This window comes from Indicator indicator, chromosome 8, assembly GCF_027791375.1.
Source record: "Indicator indicator isolate 239-I01 chromosome 8, UM_Iind_1.1, whole genome shotgun sequence".
Taxonomy (NCBI): domain Eukaryota; kingdom Metazoa; phylum Chordata; class Aves; order Piciformes; family Indicatoridae; genus Indicator; species Indicator indicator.
This window is the reverse complement of record NC_072017.1, coordinates 22,979,212-22,996,587: the sequence shown is the minus strand read 5'-3', so window position 1 is coordinate 22,996,587 and position 17,376 is coordinate 22,979,212. Positions and strand designations below refer to the sequence as shown.

At 38.5% G+C, this 17,376-nt stretch overlaps 1 protein-coding gene across 1 annotated transcript; it reads right to left on the bottom strand.

Annotated features, from left to right (window-relative positions):
* Positions 1-2,994: 2,994 nt before the first annotated feature.
* MAP9 (microtubule associated protein 9) lies at positions 2,995-16,982 on the bottom strand. The gene is made up of 11 exons (XM_054382944.1): positions 16,929-16,982; positions 15,885-16,002; positions 14,259-14,678; positions 12,897-13,153; positions 12,058-12,116; positions 11,390-11,546; positions 10,176-10,265; positions 9,321-9,479; positions 8,726-8,871; positions 8,144-8,276; positions 2,995-3,117 (listed from the first exon to the last, which is right to left on the bottom strand). Exons 1-11 carry the CDS (start codon positions 16,980-16,982, stop codon positions 2,995-2,997), a joined length of 1,716 nt encoding a protein of 571 aa, XP_054238919.1.
* Positions 16,983-17,376: the final 394 nt, after the last annotated feature.

Below are 17,376 nucleotides of genomic sequence, written 5' to 3'. Positions count from 1 at the left end.
AGGAGACTGCCCTGGACCAAAGGGACCCAGGAGAGTTGGTTGACCTTCAAGAACATCTTTGTCAGAACACAAGAACAGGCCATTCTGACATGTGGGTAGTTGAGTAAGTGTGGCAGGCAGCTACTGCACGTGAACAGGGCTCTCCTGCCTGAGGTCAGACAGTAAGCAAGCACACAGATGATGGACAGTACTTGCAACACAAGAGGTACATAGAGACATTACTTGAGTAAGTGTGGAGGGATTTATTAAAGTCTTAACTCAGCAGGAGTTAAAGCTCATACAGGATTTGAAAGGCAGTAATAAGGGCTTCCGTAAGTACACTGACAGTGAAAGAAAGATATGGTCCTGCTGCTCAGGGGCACAGGTGACTTAGTGATGCAGGACATGGAAAAGGCTGAGATAATTGATGCCTTTTTTGTTTGTTTCTGTTTTGTTTTGGGTTTTTTTTTACTGGTGAGGTCTGCCCTCAGGTACTGAAGCACTGCAGAGGAAGACAGAATAGGAGAGCACTTCAGTGAAATGGACACAGCTAAGTCCATGGAGCCAAGCTGGGTGTTTCTGAGGGAGCTGGAGGAGTGGGCTGGTGGGAACTTGTAAATTCAACAAAGGCAATGTCCTGCATGTAGGGTTAAATAACCCCATGAAACAGGGTGGGCTGAGTCCCAATAGGGTAGAAAGCAGCTTTGCAGAAAAAGACCTAGGAGTACCAGAGGACAGGAAGTGGAATGTTAAGTCAGCTATGGACTCTTAGAGCAAAGAATGCCAGCAGTATCGTGGGCTGTATTAGCAGGAGTGTATCCAGCACATCGATGCAAGTGATTGTTCTCCCCTGTTTGGCATGGCTGAGATGGCATCTGGGTATGAGACTGCATCTGGGGCTCAGCAGAGCAGGAAAGATAGAGAAATACTGGAGCAAGTCCAGCTCGCTCAGCCAAGGCAGACAGCAGTGTTCACAATCCAAATTATTTCATCCTTGTCACTCAGTTCAACACAAAATGGTGAAATGCAGCAGTCCATGACGTACATACCAGGTAAGATGATCTAGTATTTTGTAAATATGGAAGAAAAAGAAGGTATGATGGATAACAACATAAAATCATTCTTACACAGACTGAGTGAATTGGAATAGAAAAAAAATTATCATGAACCTGCCCCTTTGGTCCACCAATGCAGTAACTTCAAATGAAAGACTTCAGGAAAAATGAGATACTGATCATCTTCCAGGTTATGACTTGGAAACCCCTGCTTCCATAAATGTTTGTTTTCATTGGTGTGGCAGTACACCAGTCACTGTCAGTGAGCTGGAGGAGAGTGCTGTACTGGCAGAAGCTCCGACTTCAGCAGGATAGTTCCCTGTCTACTTGCCACGTATCAGTGATAAACAAAGCCTTGTGGTTAGGGACATCACCTATTTCATCCACATGCATTAAATAAAGATCTGTATCCTAGGATCCAATTAAAACATTGAGGACATTAGACTAAAATATACTTTATTAAACACAAAATATTTTTCCTCTCTCAGCAATAAATATATGAACAGGATTTATACAAGTTTTTATAAATTAATGTACATGTTTGTATTTCTCAGCTGTTTTTTCTAGAGCATTTGCATCGTGCATGTCCAAGTTTTTACAAAGTAGAATTTGACAAAGCTCCCAAAATTTTATTATAAAAGTTAAGCAAACTCTTGCATCAACATTTTTCTCCATGTCTTCAGACCTTATACATCTTTTTCTAATTGAAATGTTGTGAATTTATGCAAGTGCTGGGTAGATCCTTCCTTTGAAAGATGTCAGCAACATCTTCCCACATACATCTCCTGTCACAAGATTTCTACACGATCATCTAAAGGCTTAAAGCCATTAAGGATGCAGTATTCAGTTTAGGCACAGGCACATGACAAACCCTTTTCTAACTCTGTCACTGCTCTATCATAGTTTTCATTTGCAATTCTCAGTTGTGGGTCCGTCAGAATAGAAAGATTCTTACTTGCTCTGACTGGACAATGCGAAAATAAAGAACCAGACAATTTGCTCCTCACAGGCTGCATGCTTTGCCTCAGACTCTCCTGACCTGATCATGACAGCTGTACAGAAAACTCTGCTGTCTACTACACATTTCATCTTCCCATGATATTTTAGCTATAGTTTCTTAACAGACTAAACTTGAATTCAAGGCTCCAAGTGCTAGAACCCTAGAGGAGCAATGATGCCCATCATCACTCTAGCCTGCATGCCTGAATTTATTAAACATTTATTCCATGAAATTTAAGTGGGTCAGTTTTGAGTTGGCAGTTTCACAGCATTCTGCCTGTGTTCTAACTGTGCTACTTCTGCTGCTATCTGTAATTTTACCCCACCTCTTAGACTGCCCACAGTCCTGATTTTGCTCGGATAGAATCACAGGTCAGCCATGGTTAGCAGGCCATCAGCAAGCATCCAGTCAGCCAGGGCAGCAGACCTAAGCTGGCTCACAGGTATGTATATCTCATACCACTCCACCTGGTCTGGCTCCAACTTTCTTTTCCTCCTGCTTCCCCACATTGCTGGAGGGGCTTCTTACCATCCTGCCCCTGCAGACTGCTTTTCTGTTCCTTGCCCCTCATCCCCCTGCCTTCACAAAGCATTTTTTCTAGATTTAACTCCCATGCAGCATGGCCTAGTAGCTTACAAATAATCATTTTGCTACTTATTGGTTGAAAAAAATGCCAGTCCAGCCTCACATATGATGGATATACTCTTTCACCCCAAAAGGAACAAAGTAACACAGGATTTAGCAAAACTAAGTACAATGTGGAATTAAAAAAATTAGTACATTTTCTAAAGCAATAGAAAGGGACAACTAATCTAGTTAAACTATAGGGATCAAATAAACTCAAAATGAAGGATGCAAAATCAATAATGGATTAAGTGAAAATCAGCTGTTACTGAAACAATGACTACCCATTGTCAGAACTTGGCATACTATCTTCTCTTACAGAAGGCAATGGACTGCTCAGTAATTCCTTGAATATGTGACTTTGCCAGGTGGACTCCAGGGAGGAGGCACTTCACTTCCATGGGCAGCCTTCAACTTTTTTTGCTTCTTGTCAAGCTGCTCTCTCCTCTCTTTCTTTTCCTGAGAATAAAAATTAAGGGGGGGGGGGGGGGGAAGAAAAAGAAAATCAACAAACAATCAAAGCCCAACTCCACCAAGAGAAAAGTTACAACTATTGCTATGCATCGTTAAAATGAAAAGTTAACACGCGATGGAGGTTTGCCTTTTGGAACTTAGTGCATTCCCTTTAAAAGCCCAAGAGAAGGCCTACTGGACTAGGTACTGTATTTCTCTTGTATGCAATTAATCTCATCTTAATTCTTTTTTAAGAGGATACCTAAATCACAGTGCTAAATATCATGTTCTCATTACACGAGAACATTGATGCATCATTGTAATTGTTTGTAGTTATTAAATCACACTTGCCTTGTAATAGAGCTAACTGGGAATTAAACAATTTAATTATAAAGAAATTTCTGCACAGTTCTGATGATATTTTCTGTTGTTTCAAACAGCAATGGGCAATTACAATGATGAATGAAAAGCAAGACACGTGCAATATTCTTTATGTGCCTGATCAACAAGCAATTTTCAAGAGATCTGTCATTCAAAAATAGTTCCAAATTATTTAATTTTTATATTGTTCTGTATGAAATAAGCAGTCTTCTTTGCACAGATGACTGTCATTTCACCATTGCCAGAATCTTCATCTAAAGATGCATCTGCATTAGCAATTTAGTGCACTGGAGAGTTCTTTACAGGTCAAAATTTTCCTCGTGTCACACTTGCAGGTTTGAGGTGCATGTCTGAGAACATCACTGACCTAAAGTAGTTTCTATTTTGGTAGAACTAGGGCTGACATTATGGACTAGGGCATAAAGTATAGTGCCCCAGCTGAGAGGTGGATAAAGGGTCCTTGAGCAGCTGGCGTTCTGGCACACGAACAGTGCATTCATGCCTAGGACCAACAACTGGCACACATATCCCTGGTGGCAAAGATGCAATGTGGATATGCAGGCTTAAAACCATCATCAATTATGTAAAATTCAACCTTGGTCCTTTCCTCTATTACAGCCTACGAGGCAGTATTTTGAAGCACCATATTTTTACATGTATGAACTGCACTGCAGTGGAAGCACTGCTCCTTGAAGATACCTGTAAGGTAAGTGGCACTCTCAGCTAATCCATGATCCTATCCCTGTGAGGGACACTCTATATCCTCAGATTCCCAAGATCCTAGCAGTGTTTGCATGTCACTGATAAATAAGAAGAGACAGTGGGGTAGAAACAGCCAAGGGAGTAGACTGGTAATTAGGGATAGAAGTGTTATTGTAAAAAAGGGAGCTTGACCTTTTCCTCTTGTTACACATAAGCAGCAGTCAAACTGTACTAATGTTAGGTCTATGTGTGATGTACAAGAAAGCGTAACATGCACTGAAACATCAACCCTATCAATATGATTTTAATTTGGGCCCTTTAGGTCTCTGTTAGCATAAATCTGAAGATCCAATTCAATTAGAAATCTCTGGTCTGGCTAAATAAACACAATTATTTCAGGTCGATACTAGTAAAACTGATTAAAAACAAGGCTTGCACAGGGAAGTAATGCCCTTTACTAAAACAAGTGATACAGAAGTTCATCACAATATAACAGAAAATATTATCTCTCTGCACAAACCCTATCTTTCTGGGTTACATGTAGTAGTTGAGACATACTGGGCTTGTAGCCCTGTAAGACTATGACTCTGTCATAGTTCACTTTTGTTTTCTTTCTCCTTTCATAGAGATCTTCCTCAGATGAACAAAACTGGTGGCTTTATGTATTTAGAACAACTTTAGAGGTACTTTTTTCACGAATTCTTAAAGGGAACTGATTAGTACCTTAAGGGGAAAGGAGTCTGCATTATCAGGGATATTTAAAAAAAATACAAGAAGATACATGCAAGCAGCACAGACAAGCTTGGGAATAATGTGCTCTATAATGGAACATATGTATAATCCATGTTCCTATTTCGTAGTATTTGCACATGTCCAGCCAATTGATTTTTAGCAAAATTTAATCATGTTCTACAAATCTTAGAATCTGAATCTGTATTTGACATTCAAAGACAAATCAGGACTGGTAACTCAAAACTCATTAAACATAGGATTTACTGTAGAGGAATTTGCAACTCTTTGAGAAATCATGTTACAAAGAAATGTGCTTATTTTAAACTTATAAAGCACTCTTCACTGAATACGTCACACAACAGACTCATGTATGAAAAGTCCAAATCCAACACAAAACATATAAATATATACCCAGAAAAAGAACGAACCTTGATTTGGGTTTTTAAATCAAGTCTCAGGTTTGAACGTTTGAGTTTGAAGAAACAATTCTCATGAATGAATGCGAGTGCCAAGGAAAGAGTCCCGAGTTAATTTAACTGCCTTTTAACAGAATCAATTTGACATGAAGACTTACTGGCTTCTTCCTTGCCTTCAACACACACAGAGCTTTTAACTTTCTTAGTCCTAACCACCATGCATATTCTCACAAGACGTAACACATACAAATATTTCCTAAAATAGTAAGCAAGATGTTACTTGCATTAACAGGAGAAGAGTAACAGAAATAGTGAAAGATGAAATTTGTAACTGCAGCTTGTCATATGTCAGATCAACGTGATCGTATGGCCTGATTTCTCTGTGGAAGATTTCTACTCAACAGTCTTGTAAGATTAATACATTTTTCACATGCAAAATTCTAAGAAGATCACATTCCTTAGCAGTATGACTGTCACATAATAGAGTTTTAAATGCTACAGAATCCTTACAACATTTAAAAAGAATAACAGCCTTATTTCTAACATTGCAATGCCAGATTAAAATTCTGGTATAGTAAGTACATCATTTCCTGATGTGTTTAAATGGCTATAGAATGCCAAAAATAGGTGTTGAGCATGCAAAATTTGAAAATTCTAGTGCATTTGACCTTACTATGTTGATCTTTGAGATCTTTGAGCAGCTTTACTTCTCATCAACTCATACTAGATTAACATTTACCACATAAAGTGGAGAATATAACACATCTAGGAAATTCTACTTATCTGTTGTTAAAAACTTTCTGCATGATTCTCCTCCATGTTCTACTCCTCTGAATAGGTCCACCTCAATGACAAGTGCAGACACTGGTATCACAGAATATGATAGAATGGTTTAGGTTGGAACAGACGTTAAAATATCATCTAGTTCCTATTCCCCCACATGGGAAAGGACATCTTCTACTAGACCAGGCTGCTCCAAGCCCCTTTCAGCCTGGCCTTGAACACTTCCAGGGAGGGGACCTCCACAATTTCTCTGGGCAACTTGTTCTAGTGTGGCACCACTCTTTTTGATAACTAATCTACACCCACCCTCTTTCAGTTTAAAGCTATGACCCCTTGTCTTATTCAACACATGCCCTTGCCAAAAGTCCCTCTTCATCTTTCCTGTATACCCATTTTAAGTACTAGAAGGCTGCTATAAGGTCTCCCCAGAGCCTTCTCTTCTCCAGGCTGAACAACCCCAACTCTCTCAGCCTATCCCCACAGGGGAAGTGCTCCAGATCCCTGATCACGTGCATGGCACTCCTCTGGTCTTGCTCAAGCAAGTTGATGTCATTCTTAAAGCTTGGGGTCACAGAGATGAACACAGTTCTTCAGGGGAGTCTTACAAGAGCAGAGTAGAGGTAACATTCATGCTTCAGTATACCTACAGTAACTGAGGATAATTCCAGCAAGTAAAGCATACTGGGACAGAGTATCAGATGCTACTCAAAGCATAATACTTCCATCACTAGAAACCAGGAACATCGACTAAATGAAAAATAATCTAAAATTAGACATCAATCATTTGACAAAAAACTGGAAACACAGCTGGAAACACAGCTGGAAATAAAAAGAAACAGAGAAAACACCTCTTACCAATGTGAAAAACACTTCTTACTGATGACTATAGAAATCAGAGCTATTCCAACAGAAGATCAGTTCAAAAAAGATCTTTAAAATTTTGACTTCAATCTAAGACTAAAACTTTGAAAACACAGAGAAGGCTCTTGTTTTATGTAACTGCATACTTCTGAATTAGCCAAATAAAGGATGATTGTCCTTTTAAAATCTGTCCCACAGTTACATGCCTGCTTGTCTCAGTTCTCATCTATCCCCTCCCCTCAGAAAATAGCCCACTCAAGACTCTGGAAATCCTTTTGTTAAGCTGTTGACACTACAAATCAATCTCTGTAAGGACCTTAAGCCAGCTGAATTGCAAGATCCCATTCTTATAAATGGCAAGAGAACATATGATACGTACAGGACCCATGCCAGAAATCACAAGGAAAGAGACAACAGAAGAAACCACCTCAAACTAAGACCTTGCAAGTCAGTATGATGAACGACTGTGTCATTGGGTGATTTCAGTAGCAAGTCATATACCTTTAAGAAAACAATATGTGCTAAGAATATTACTTATCTTTCTAGTTTGTCTTTCTGTAACACAGAAAAAAACAGAGTAAACTGGTTAATGTGGGGACCAGAGTAAACTAGATCAGTTTACTGATTAATAATTATGACTAAAATACACTGTCGTAGGAAAAGTGTAATTGGGAACATCAGTGTTCTAAGAAATGGAAATAATCTCAAACATCATTATAAGTGATGCTATCAATTTTAAGATATACAAGTCTCTATTCAAAATGCTTCCTTTGATGTATATGCTCTCACAGTTGCAGCTGGTGATGCTGCTTGGTTTTGCAGCTTTTGTGCTGTGGTGAGTCAGTCCTTCAGAGGTGGTTGCTCCTGACATGGAATGTCAAAAAATGAAGACTAATTATGGAATTCAAAATTCTGCATCAGGTAGCTAGAGGAAATATATTTCCCATGTATGCTAAATATGAAGCCCACTGTTATTTTATCATAATTTTTTCTCAAGAACTTTGGGGGACTAGCTATGTAGTACTGCCATCACCTGGCCTCTTTCACAACAGCATGAAAGCCACATGAGGATTATAATACAAAAGGAATCCCATTCATTACCACAATAATCATTCTGAGTTTGATAAAGTGCAAAAAACAAAGTTAAAAAAAAATACCAGCCATTTTTCATATTCCTCCATAGCCTTTTTATCTTTTTCTTCCTTCTTTGCCTGTTGTATTTTTTGCTTTCTTCTCTCTAGGACTTTTTCTGCTTTCTTCTGTTTTGTATATTCTTCCTTTTTTTCATTCCTGTATAGTGAGAAGAACAAACAGGAAATCATCATGCAATGACTAAATACTGCATCTGCAACAGATTAACCAAATTGAGTTAAAAGAGATATTTTACACATTTAATAAAAGATTTAGAATGTATATTTAAAATTTTTTTAAGTCCACTGTTATGTATTACATCACCAAGGTATAAATGAACCTACTATTTCATCTACTATATTACTAACTTTTCTGTACCAGGTTTAGAAGCCTTTTGGAGAGGTAAGCATTGAAGTTCATAAACTGAAAGAAGCCGTACAGCTTGTTCTTATTGATATACCTGGTTGTTTTTTGGGAGTGAAGAGCCAGGTCACAAGCATGCCACTGTCTCCCAATTAAAAGCACATGAAGCACTCACAGAAGAGCTACTGCACTTATAAGCAAATAGTGGGGAAACTATGATATTTCAAAACCCAGTGGAGTAGTACCATTTTTCAACTGCTGACATGCTGTTCCTCCTCTTCTCTGCAATCAGTTCCTCTTCTTTCCTCTTTTTGATTCTTTCAGACTGTTTTTCCTTTCTGCTTTGTGCTCTTAAATATTCCACTTTTCTTTCTTTCCATTTTTCAAATGCCTAAAGAAAATCACTGATTCATTAGAAATCTTATCCCTCACCTTTTTGTCAATACTCTACTTGCCTATTCTGTATATTTTTTTTTTGGTAATTTCTACACATCCCAGTTCTGGAATGTTTGTTTGTGGCACTGCTTAGAAGTGAGTATCACTACACCTAAAAAGGAATAAAATATTTTTCCCAGAAGGTAGTAGTTCCTTGCCAATGTATTTATATGGAGTTTATTTTATATTCAGTTAATAGAAGCCAAATATGGGAAAACGCCTCTTGATGTGCAAATGTAAACATTACATACTTCCAACAGAACAGAACCTAATATGAGCTTTCTCCAAAAAATAACCATGCTTACATTTAGAATCTAGTTTTCACCTTTTGATGGATTAATCAAAATTATCCTCAAATCTCCTTAACCACATTCAATGCATATTCATGTACATGTTTCACATCACCTTGTGTGCTGCCTCTGTTTTCTCCTCATTCTGTTCTGCTGCTTTCTTTTTTTTAAGTTCCTCAAGCTTCTTCTGTTCACTTAACTTCTTTGCTTCTTTTCCTTTCTTTTTTTTCCAGGCTTCAAAAGATGCAATTGCTTCCTCTCTTTTAACAGCTTCCTTATAGATTGAAAAGAACAGCCTACGCTTAAATCTAAAACCATCATTGAAATACTATGTTTTAAACTCCTTGTCAAATGTAGAATTAGATGAAGCAATAAAGAAATGGAAACTAATTTGCAGACAACATTCCAAGTAATACTCAAAATTAACTTTGAAATCCATAGAGCATTTTTTTTCCTAATTTTTAATTTAACTTAAAATGAGACAAACCACTCCTGCAAAACATATACAGAAGAACATGAAGTACATGTTAAATACTTCAAAGTGAAACACATTAAACACTTAAAGGCCAAATCTAAGATTTCTGAATGGTACTACTCAAAATACAATCCTCTGTAGAGAAGCATCTCTTGAGACAGGGAGCAAACTCATGTCCAGCATGACAAATTAAACTTAACACCTGAAGAGCTGATCATCCCAAAGTCTTTAAGCAAACCTGGAAATTAATCTAAGCAGCGCACTTTCACCATACCTCATATAAACGTGTAGGGAAGGATCAGCCACACACACTACACAGCAACTGTAACAAGTGGGACATGTCGTTTACTGTTTCAACTCACCTCATGCTGTTTAGAAAAAAAATAGATGCATTGGAATAGCAGAGTGATGTAACTGGGCAGAAGGCAGAGGTAAGCATGCTTCAAAGAATTATAGCCTGTCATCTTCTTTTTAAACAAGAAGATGTACACAAACCTTTTCAGTATCATTCCTTAGATTTTCAGCCTTCTTCTTTTCAATTCTCTTTAATTCCAGTAGAAGGGCCCTTTTCTTTTCCAGCCAATTCTGTAAGAATCATTAGAAGACTTTTTAGGGTATAACTTAAAAAGTTATGTTAAAACAACCAAATACTATTAAAGCAGCATCAATATAACGACCACTAAAATTTGTCTTAATTATTCCATGTGCTACTTAGATAACCACCCCATAAGACTAATGTGTGATCCCACAAACATTGTGGTCAAGGAAGTCAAAGGTTCTAAAATCCTAGCTACAAAACATGAAAAAGTTTAGGATCTTTTAAAACCAAATCTTAAATAAAAACCCCAAAAAACCCAAATCAATAACTGAAAAAGGTAAGCATTAAAATAACCCCCCCAAACATGAAACAGAGCAGAATAAAGATTCTTATCACTTGGAACATAGCGATGCAATTTATTGTCTTGCAAATACTTGTCATTAAAGAGAGTTAAATCCAACTGGGAAGAGTGAGACTTCAGGTGTCCATAAAGTGTTATGAGCCATTTGCAGAATCAAGCTTACATTTTCAAGGTTTAATTATACATTTGGTATGCTGCGTAGAGATGCAAGTGTCCCAAATAAAGACTATGTTACCTTAAAAATTAGAGACAATGTAAATATGGATTAGAGGTTCTAAATTCTGTTCTAGAAACATCACAAGTATTTAAACCACATACTAATATGAACATCATTGGTTAGTTTTTTTCTCACTTAGATTGGTAGCAAAAATCTGTTGGAAGGCATAAACTAAGGAAATTCTACACAGACTCCACATAAATTATCCTTTTGGAGAGAATACTAGAACTGTTTTCACCTTTCCTGCAAGCCAACTCAATAGAACATAACAGGAAAAGAACATAACAGGTAAAAGCAGAAATAAAGGAAAATAATGTATTTGTCCAAGAACATAATGATGCAATAAATGATGAATTATAGCATGTCTCTGTCATCTAGCTTATTAGTTCATAATTTGATGAAAAAGCATAGCTAACAGAATAAAAGGATTATTACACCCATAAGCATATGTATGGAATACACTCAGAAACATTGATTTCAAGAATGAAAAAAAAAAGGAAAAAAAAGGTGCTGACTCCTCTAAGAGGACTTTCATATGCATAGTTCTGTTGGTTGGTTCTTTTGTTCAGGTTTTGATTCTTTTTAAGATCTACCTGGAAAACAGCTGCTCGTAAACTATCTGCTTTGTTAAGTTCTGTGCTGTTCTGCACACATTTATCCTCCAACACCTTTAACGTTCCCAGATACTGAGATGAAACAGGTGCAGCTGAAGGAACAGCTTTTGCCTTTTTCTTTAGCGGTGCAGAAGACCTATAAAAATACCAAGACAAAAATACAGTCAAAAACTTTCCATTTATTGTAGATGATACCAAGTAGTGTTCCTTTTATTACAGTGCATACCAAAAGTTACTGTGTTTCTGGTTTTACATGCACTTGACTGGGAACAGGGAAAACCAAAAGGAGAAAGAAGCCTGTTTTCTTCAGAGGGCTTGATTACTGCCACTACTGAAAATACCCAGACCAAAAAAGCTTACAAATTCCATACACTTTCATTTACAAAACAGCTTAAAACCCCTAAAGACATCATGGGCTGGATTCGTTGGTAGATCCAGTAGCACACACTCATCAGAGACACTGGCAAAAGGCTGGAACTCTGATCTGATCTAACCCTGACCAAAGGTTGTAATAACATGCCATATATTATTCCATAAATAGTCAGAGATTCTCAGAAGTAAAGACAATGTCAACAGAAAACGAGAGTAAAGCAGCACTGGAAGGTCAGTTACAATACAGATTGTGATAGATAGCATCCTTCTCTTACCTGCCAGATAAAGAAGCTTTTGGGTTTTGCAGAACTCTTTCCTTTGTTTCACTTAATTTCTAAGAAATACGAAGGAAAAATAAAATTATATATGGTCTTTCAAGCAACAGAACTAGATCAAGATGAAGGAGATTTCTACAAGCCAAAAGGGATGTTGGGAGTTGGACTTGATAATCCCTATAGGTCCCTTCCAACTCTAGGTATTCTATGATTCTATGGTGTTAGAAAAATATGCAAGAAAGCCATTCTAATATAGAAGGACTACAGTACAGGGTAAGACAGTAAAAAAACTCCCAGATCAAACCAACCAAACTTTCAGAATGCCTCTATCTTTTTGGATTGGCACCTAGAAATGTTTCTTGTATTATGTAAAACTACAGTCTATAGTTTAGATGCACAAAGGAATAAAATGAACCCAGCTGGGCAGTAGGTTTCCCTGTTATTGTATCAACATTCTTTTAACTGTTTTTTGTATCTAGAAACTATATATGTAGCTTTTACAGCTTTCTTGTGATAAAGCATGAAGTGCTTCGCATCTTATCCAAGTCACACTGATTCCATCCTCTACCAACATACATGGCTTATTGCAATTCAGCTAGCCTCACATCTGACATTTGAGCTCACAATACCCTTATCTGCTATAAATGATTTGTGTAAAAGGTGTTCTCTACACCTTCCATAAAACTATACAGAATTTGTAAGCAAAGTTCTACAAACCAGAGATAAATTGTTAACTTTACAGAGTACTATTCAAGATACCAAAAGCAACTTTACAAAACTTTTTACTGTGCTTCTAGAACATTGTTCTAAACTGTGGTAAAAAAACATGTGAATAATACCTTGACAGAGTCATCTGAAGTGTTCTTTGCCTCCCCATGTTCGGACCAATCACACACTGATACCTCTTGTATCGTATCAGTTACTATTTGCCCTTCCACTATTTTCAGTGTTTCATTTGAATTTTCTTCTGTTGGCAGCTCTAATTTCTTTGTTTTCTCATGTTCTGTGGTCGTCACTACTTCTGTTGCAGAAGGGGATTTTCTACTATTGCCCTCCAGTTTCAAGTCACCGGTGCTGATCTTGCTCTGATCTTGACCTAATGGAAGAAGAAAGATCGAGGAGACACATTAACAAGAATGTCATTGTTTCTGAGTATTGCTATTTCTGGACCAAAAACATCTGATTATGAAACATGTTGCTGAATTTGATAATGCATTTTCTGCATACTATCTTCTAAGAACTACATGAACTAGTAAGAAGAGTATTCACTTGGATTGTACTTGAACATAAGACTGGAGTAGCAACAAGTTCTAAATAGAATCTAAGAGCATGACAAAGGCAAAACTTCCCATCTGCCTTACCACCCAAACATGGCTGTAGAGCAGAAACCACTACAATCACAGCAAGAGCTCTACTGACATCTACGTAGTTAGAGACATTTTAGTATGCAACATGATTCTACCACAATAGATTCAACTGTTTTCAGTTAAAGAAGCCATTTAAATCATATCACAGCTTCCTTATCACAGTGAGGCCATATACAAACAGCTATATATAGTTTCAGCCACTTTTTCAGAAAGTTTAATGAAAGTTATAAAGGTTCTTATACAATCTCTACACAGACAATCTACAAACTAATCTCTTCCATTTATCATTATCTCTGTATACATTGAAATTGCATTCAAGGGCTTATCTGCAATTGGAAAGTCAGTTTTCATACATGTAGAAGAAGGCATGTACCTAACACAGCACTGTTGTAAGAATTTTTTTTGCTTCTGTTGTTCAGATATCTACTGGTGAAGATACAAATGGAAGACTGCTTCTCTCTGCATAGTGTACAATAGAGTGAGCCTGGGTAGGATGTTTTGCTTACATTACAGCATTATGGTATCTCAGTACCACAACTTCAACGTTGTATTTGTGAACACTGTGGTCCAATTTCACTAGTCATAGAGAAGGGATGACTGTTTTAAGGATCTTTCCATTAAAGAGTGCATGGATTCTACAGACTGTGTGATTATGTGCTATGCAGAGGGGAAACTCTGCAGCTCCCTCTCCTGTGGGCCTGTTTTTTGAAGAATATTGAATAATTCAAAGTCAAAGTAGTTCACACCAGAGACATGAAAAAAACCCAAATTACAACACCTTAAAATATTGTAATGTGGCTAAGCAAGTACAACATCCAGCTGCTTTCTTTTCACCTGATGCTGAAGCACTTCCTGTTTTGTGCACTCGTGGCTTTGGTATTGGTTTGTGTTCCTCTTGATTGCTTTTTTTCTGTAGTTCATGAATAGGTAAGTCAGTACAGTGGTCACTTCCACCATTATCACATGGAACTTCAGCAGCTGAACATTCGTCATTATTTTTTCTGTCATCACCCTCATTTTGACTGTCCAAACATTCTTCATCATGTTCTCTGTCATCCTCTGTGTTTTCACTTTCTGAAAGCATTATTTGCTGAAGCTTTTCTTCAGGAAAAGATAAAGGCAAGTCATCAGCAGCTTCCTTTTCCAAATCTGCCTTTTGTGAGGAATCATCATCTGAGAGAGGACTCTCTATCACAACTGATTTCTTAGTGCTTTCAGCACCCAAACTGCTTTCATTAAGTTCTTCCCCAGCACCTGAAAAGTAGCATGTTATCAACTTCCATTTGAGACAAGTGAAAAAAAAAAAGACATAAAAACTCTTCTATATTTTAAAAGTATATTTCATGTAACACTCTCTGACTTAAGTCTCTGAGCATTTCTTTCTGCATCACTGAACTCTGCAAGGCAATCAAACTAGGTTGTTATTCTACTTGCTTTTCTGTATTCTGTTTCCACAGACACAATCTCAAACAAATACTTCAAATATTCACTGGTTAACTCGTCTGTCTCACAACTTAAAATACGTTCTAAAATCTATGTCTCTGATGCCATAAGAAGAAGCAGCATGTCAACAAGAAATCTAAGCATGTCTGGTTACCAGAATTCATCCTCCACTTTTATCCTCTCCACTTCCGTCCCATGTGAAATCTACTAGAAGATTCACAAAGGATATCTGTGCCAATGCTAAGGTTCACATGTATAACAAAACCATTTTTATCTTCCCATAGTTATTTCTAATTGACCTTACTTCAGAGGTCAAGCGCTTGTGGAAGAAAACAAAAAGAATGTTGTGATAGCTGTGTAACACATTTAATGCAGGTATAGCTATTTAAAAAAATGTTATCAGTAAGGGAAATCAAAGCATTCCACAAACTTTAAAAAGATGTGTCAGATGTGGATGAAAAATGACCCAGAGGAAGTCCATTAAAAAAATTATTATATTTGAGATTCATACTTCCCTTAACATGCATCACCATGTTAGGAGAAAGAAGAGCCATTTGGCCAATCACATTAAACAGAAACATTATCAAACATCAAAGGCATCCTGACCCAAGACAAACAGGCAGACAAAACCTCTTCCTGGTTTAAGTACACTTCAGTGCGTTCTGCAGCCCTTATTTTCTGATTTTCCAGACTGAAAAAAAAACAGTAAGAAAGCAGCATGGCTTTCCCTCTGCCCCCACTGACGTTCACTGTAAACAATATGGCTAAGGAGGAAAATTGGGCACCACAACTGCAGGGAACCATACAGGCTGCATTTGGTCTACCAGGTTGGCACCAGTACCAATTTCGCTGGGAATTCTGCTCCTAACTTAGAAGGGGAGAACTAAGTGATTCAGAAGTTGTTAAAGTGTGAAATCTTGAAACATTAAACATATTGACTCCCAAAGATTCTCTGTGATCTAGTAAGGAATTAAGAAAGGGAAGAATACAACAAAAAAATATTTTATTCTGTCTTACCATTTAACATGCCATCTTCATCACTCTCAAAGTCATCTGAATATTCAGCTGTTTGCTCTTTTGCTGCATGAGCAGAAATTGCTTCTTGTAGCTCATCCTGAAATGGTTTCACAAATAACTTTTGCACAGAAGGAAAAATTCACTTCTTCAAGTTCAGCACTAATTACCCCCTCCCACACATACATAAGTAAAAATGTGTAACAGATATTAACCTGTTTACCTAAAAGGTATTGTGAAGTGTAAGCACAATACGACATTTTAACTCTATCATAATTCCCTCGGTTTTGCTATGTAAAACCCACCAAACTCCATGTAGTACTAATCTATAGTTCTTCATAAGATGTGTATCTTGAGGATCACCCTTCCATTTTTGTCAGTAATGACATGTTTTCCCCCTTTTTATGTTCCAATCAACAAAAGGTCTGTACACTTACACAAAACAAGGTCAGTGGGAAGATCTCTTCACTGACTGCTGTACTACAGCAACCTGAAGCAGGTGGTAGGTCCAAAAGGGTGGAAGAACTTCACATAAGCCACCGCTGATGCAGGACATCATGGACACCCCATGTTTACATGAGTTCAGAAATTAACTGCCCCTATGTATTAATAATACGTTAAGAAAAGCAGCAGAATCTCTAGATTGGAAGACCCTAAGCCACAAACCTCTAAAGGCTTGAGAGCAGGTTGTCTGACATGGGCCTTAATGCTCATCCCGAGGCACCTGCTGTTGGCTGCAGCAGGTGCTTCAGCCAGAGCCATTTTTGCAGGGCTAGGAACAGGGAAGCCAGGGGTCTCATCTCTTGTATCGACTGGGTTCCCACGTTATGCACGGGAACAGCTTCCCATGTCCACAGAAACGAAAACCTGCTTCACAGTTTTTATTCTGATCTCAAATCGGCTTTTTCATTTGCGTTGCCTTTAACAACAAATTACTGCATTTGCAGTCGCGGAAACCTGTTAGCAGACAAACGCCTCCGACGCAGTTTCCTGGCCCCACAGAGAACTCCCACTGCCCACTGCCCACGGCCTGCAGCCGCCGCTCACCTGCACCGCACTGCGCCTCCTGCCCGCCCGCCGGCCGGCGCCTTCCCGCGACATGGCGGCGGCCTCTCACTCTCGCCCGTTGCTCCGCCAGCTGCCCTCCGACAGGCCCGCCCACCGCGGCGCTGCCCGGTGCCTGGCAACGCCGCCGCGCCGAACACCGGATAAAGGGAACTGCCGCCACAGCGTCTCCGCCTTCAGGTGGCAGGCTGGCGAGCAGCCGTGGCACCCTGACCTTAGGTTTTATGCTGCTTTTTGCCCCTAACCTCGAGGCCCTTTGTTTTCCATGACTCCGTGCACAGACAGCAGTGACAGATACGTTTGTGCGTCAAAAGTGAGGTCTTCTGCCATTGCGGAGCGACTTTTTACCTGGGCCAAAGTCAGGCTTCATGTGCCTGGCAGAAACCAGCTGCAGTTGAAATCTAAGTATTGACAAGGGCAATGCCTTCCA

Bases quoted from the DNA above. Each gene is read 5' to 3' on its own strand.
- MAP9 (XM_054382944.1), bottom strand. From the start codon at position 16,982: ATGTCGCGGGAAGGCGCCGGCCGGCGGGCGGGCAGGAGGCGCAGTGCG. The intron at 12,117-12,896 runs GTATTATTCACA...CGTATTTCTTAG, and splicing joins CTTCAGATGACTCTGTCAAG to AAATTAAGTGAAACAAAGGA. The intron at 8,872-9,320 runs GTGATGTGAAAC...GATTTTCTTTAG, and splicing joins AAACAGAGGCAGCACACAAG to GCATTTGAAAAATGGAAAGA.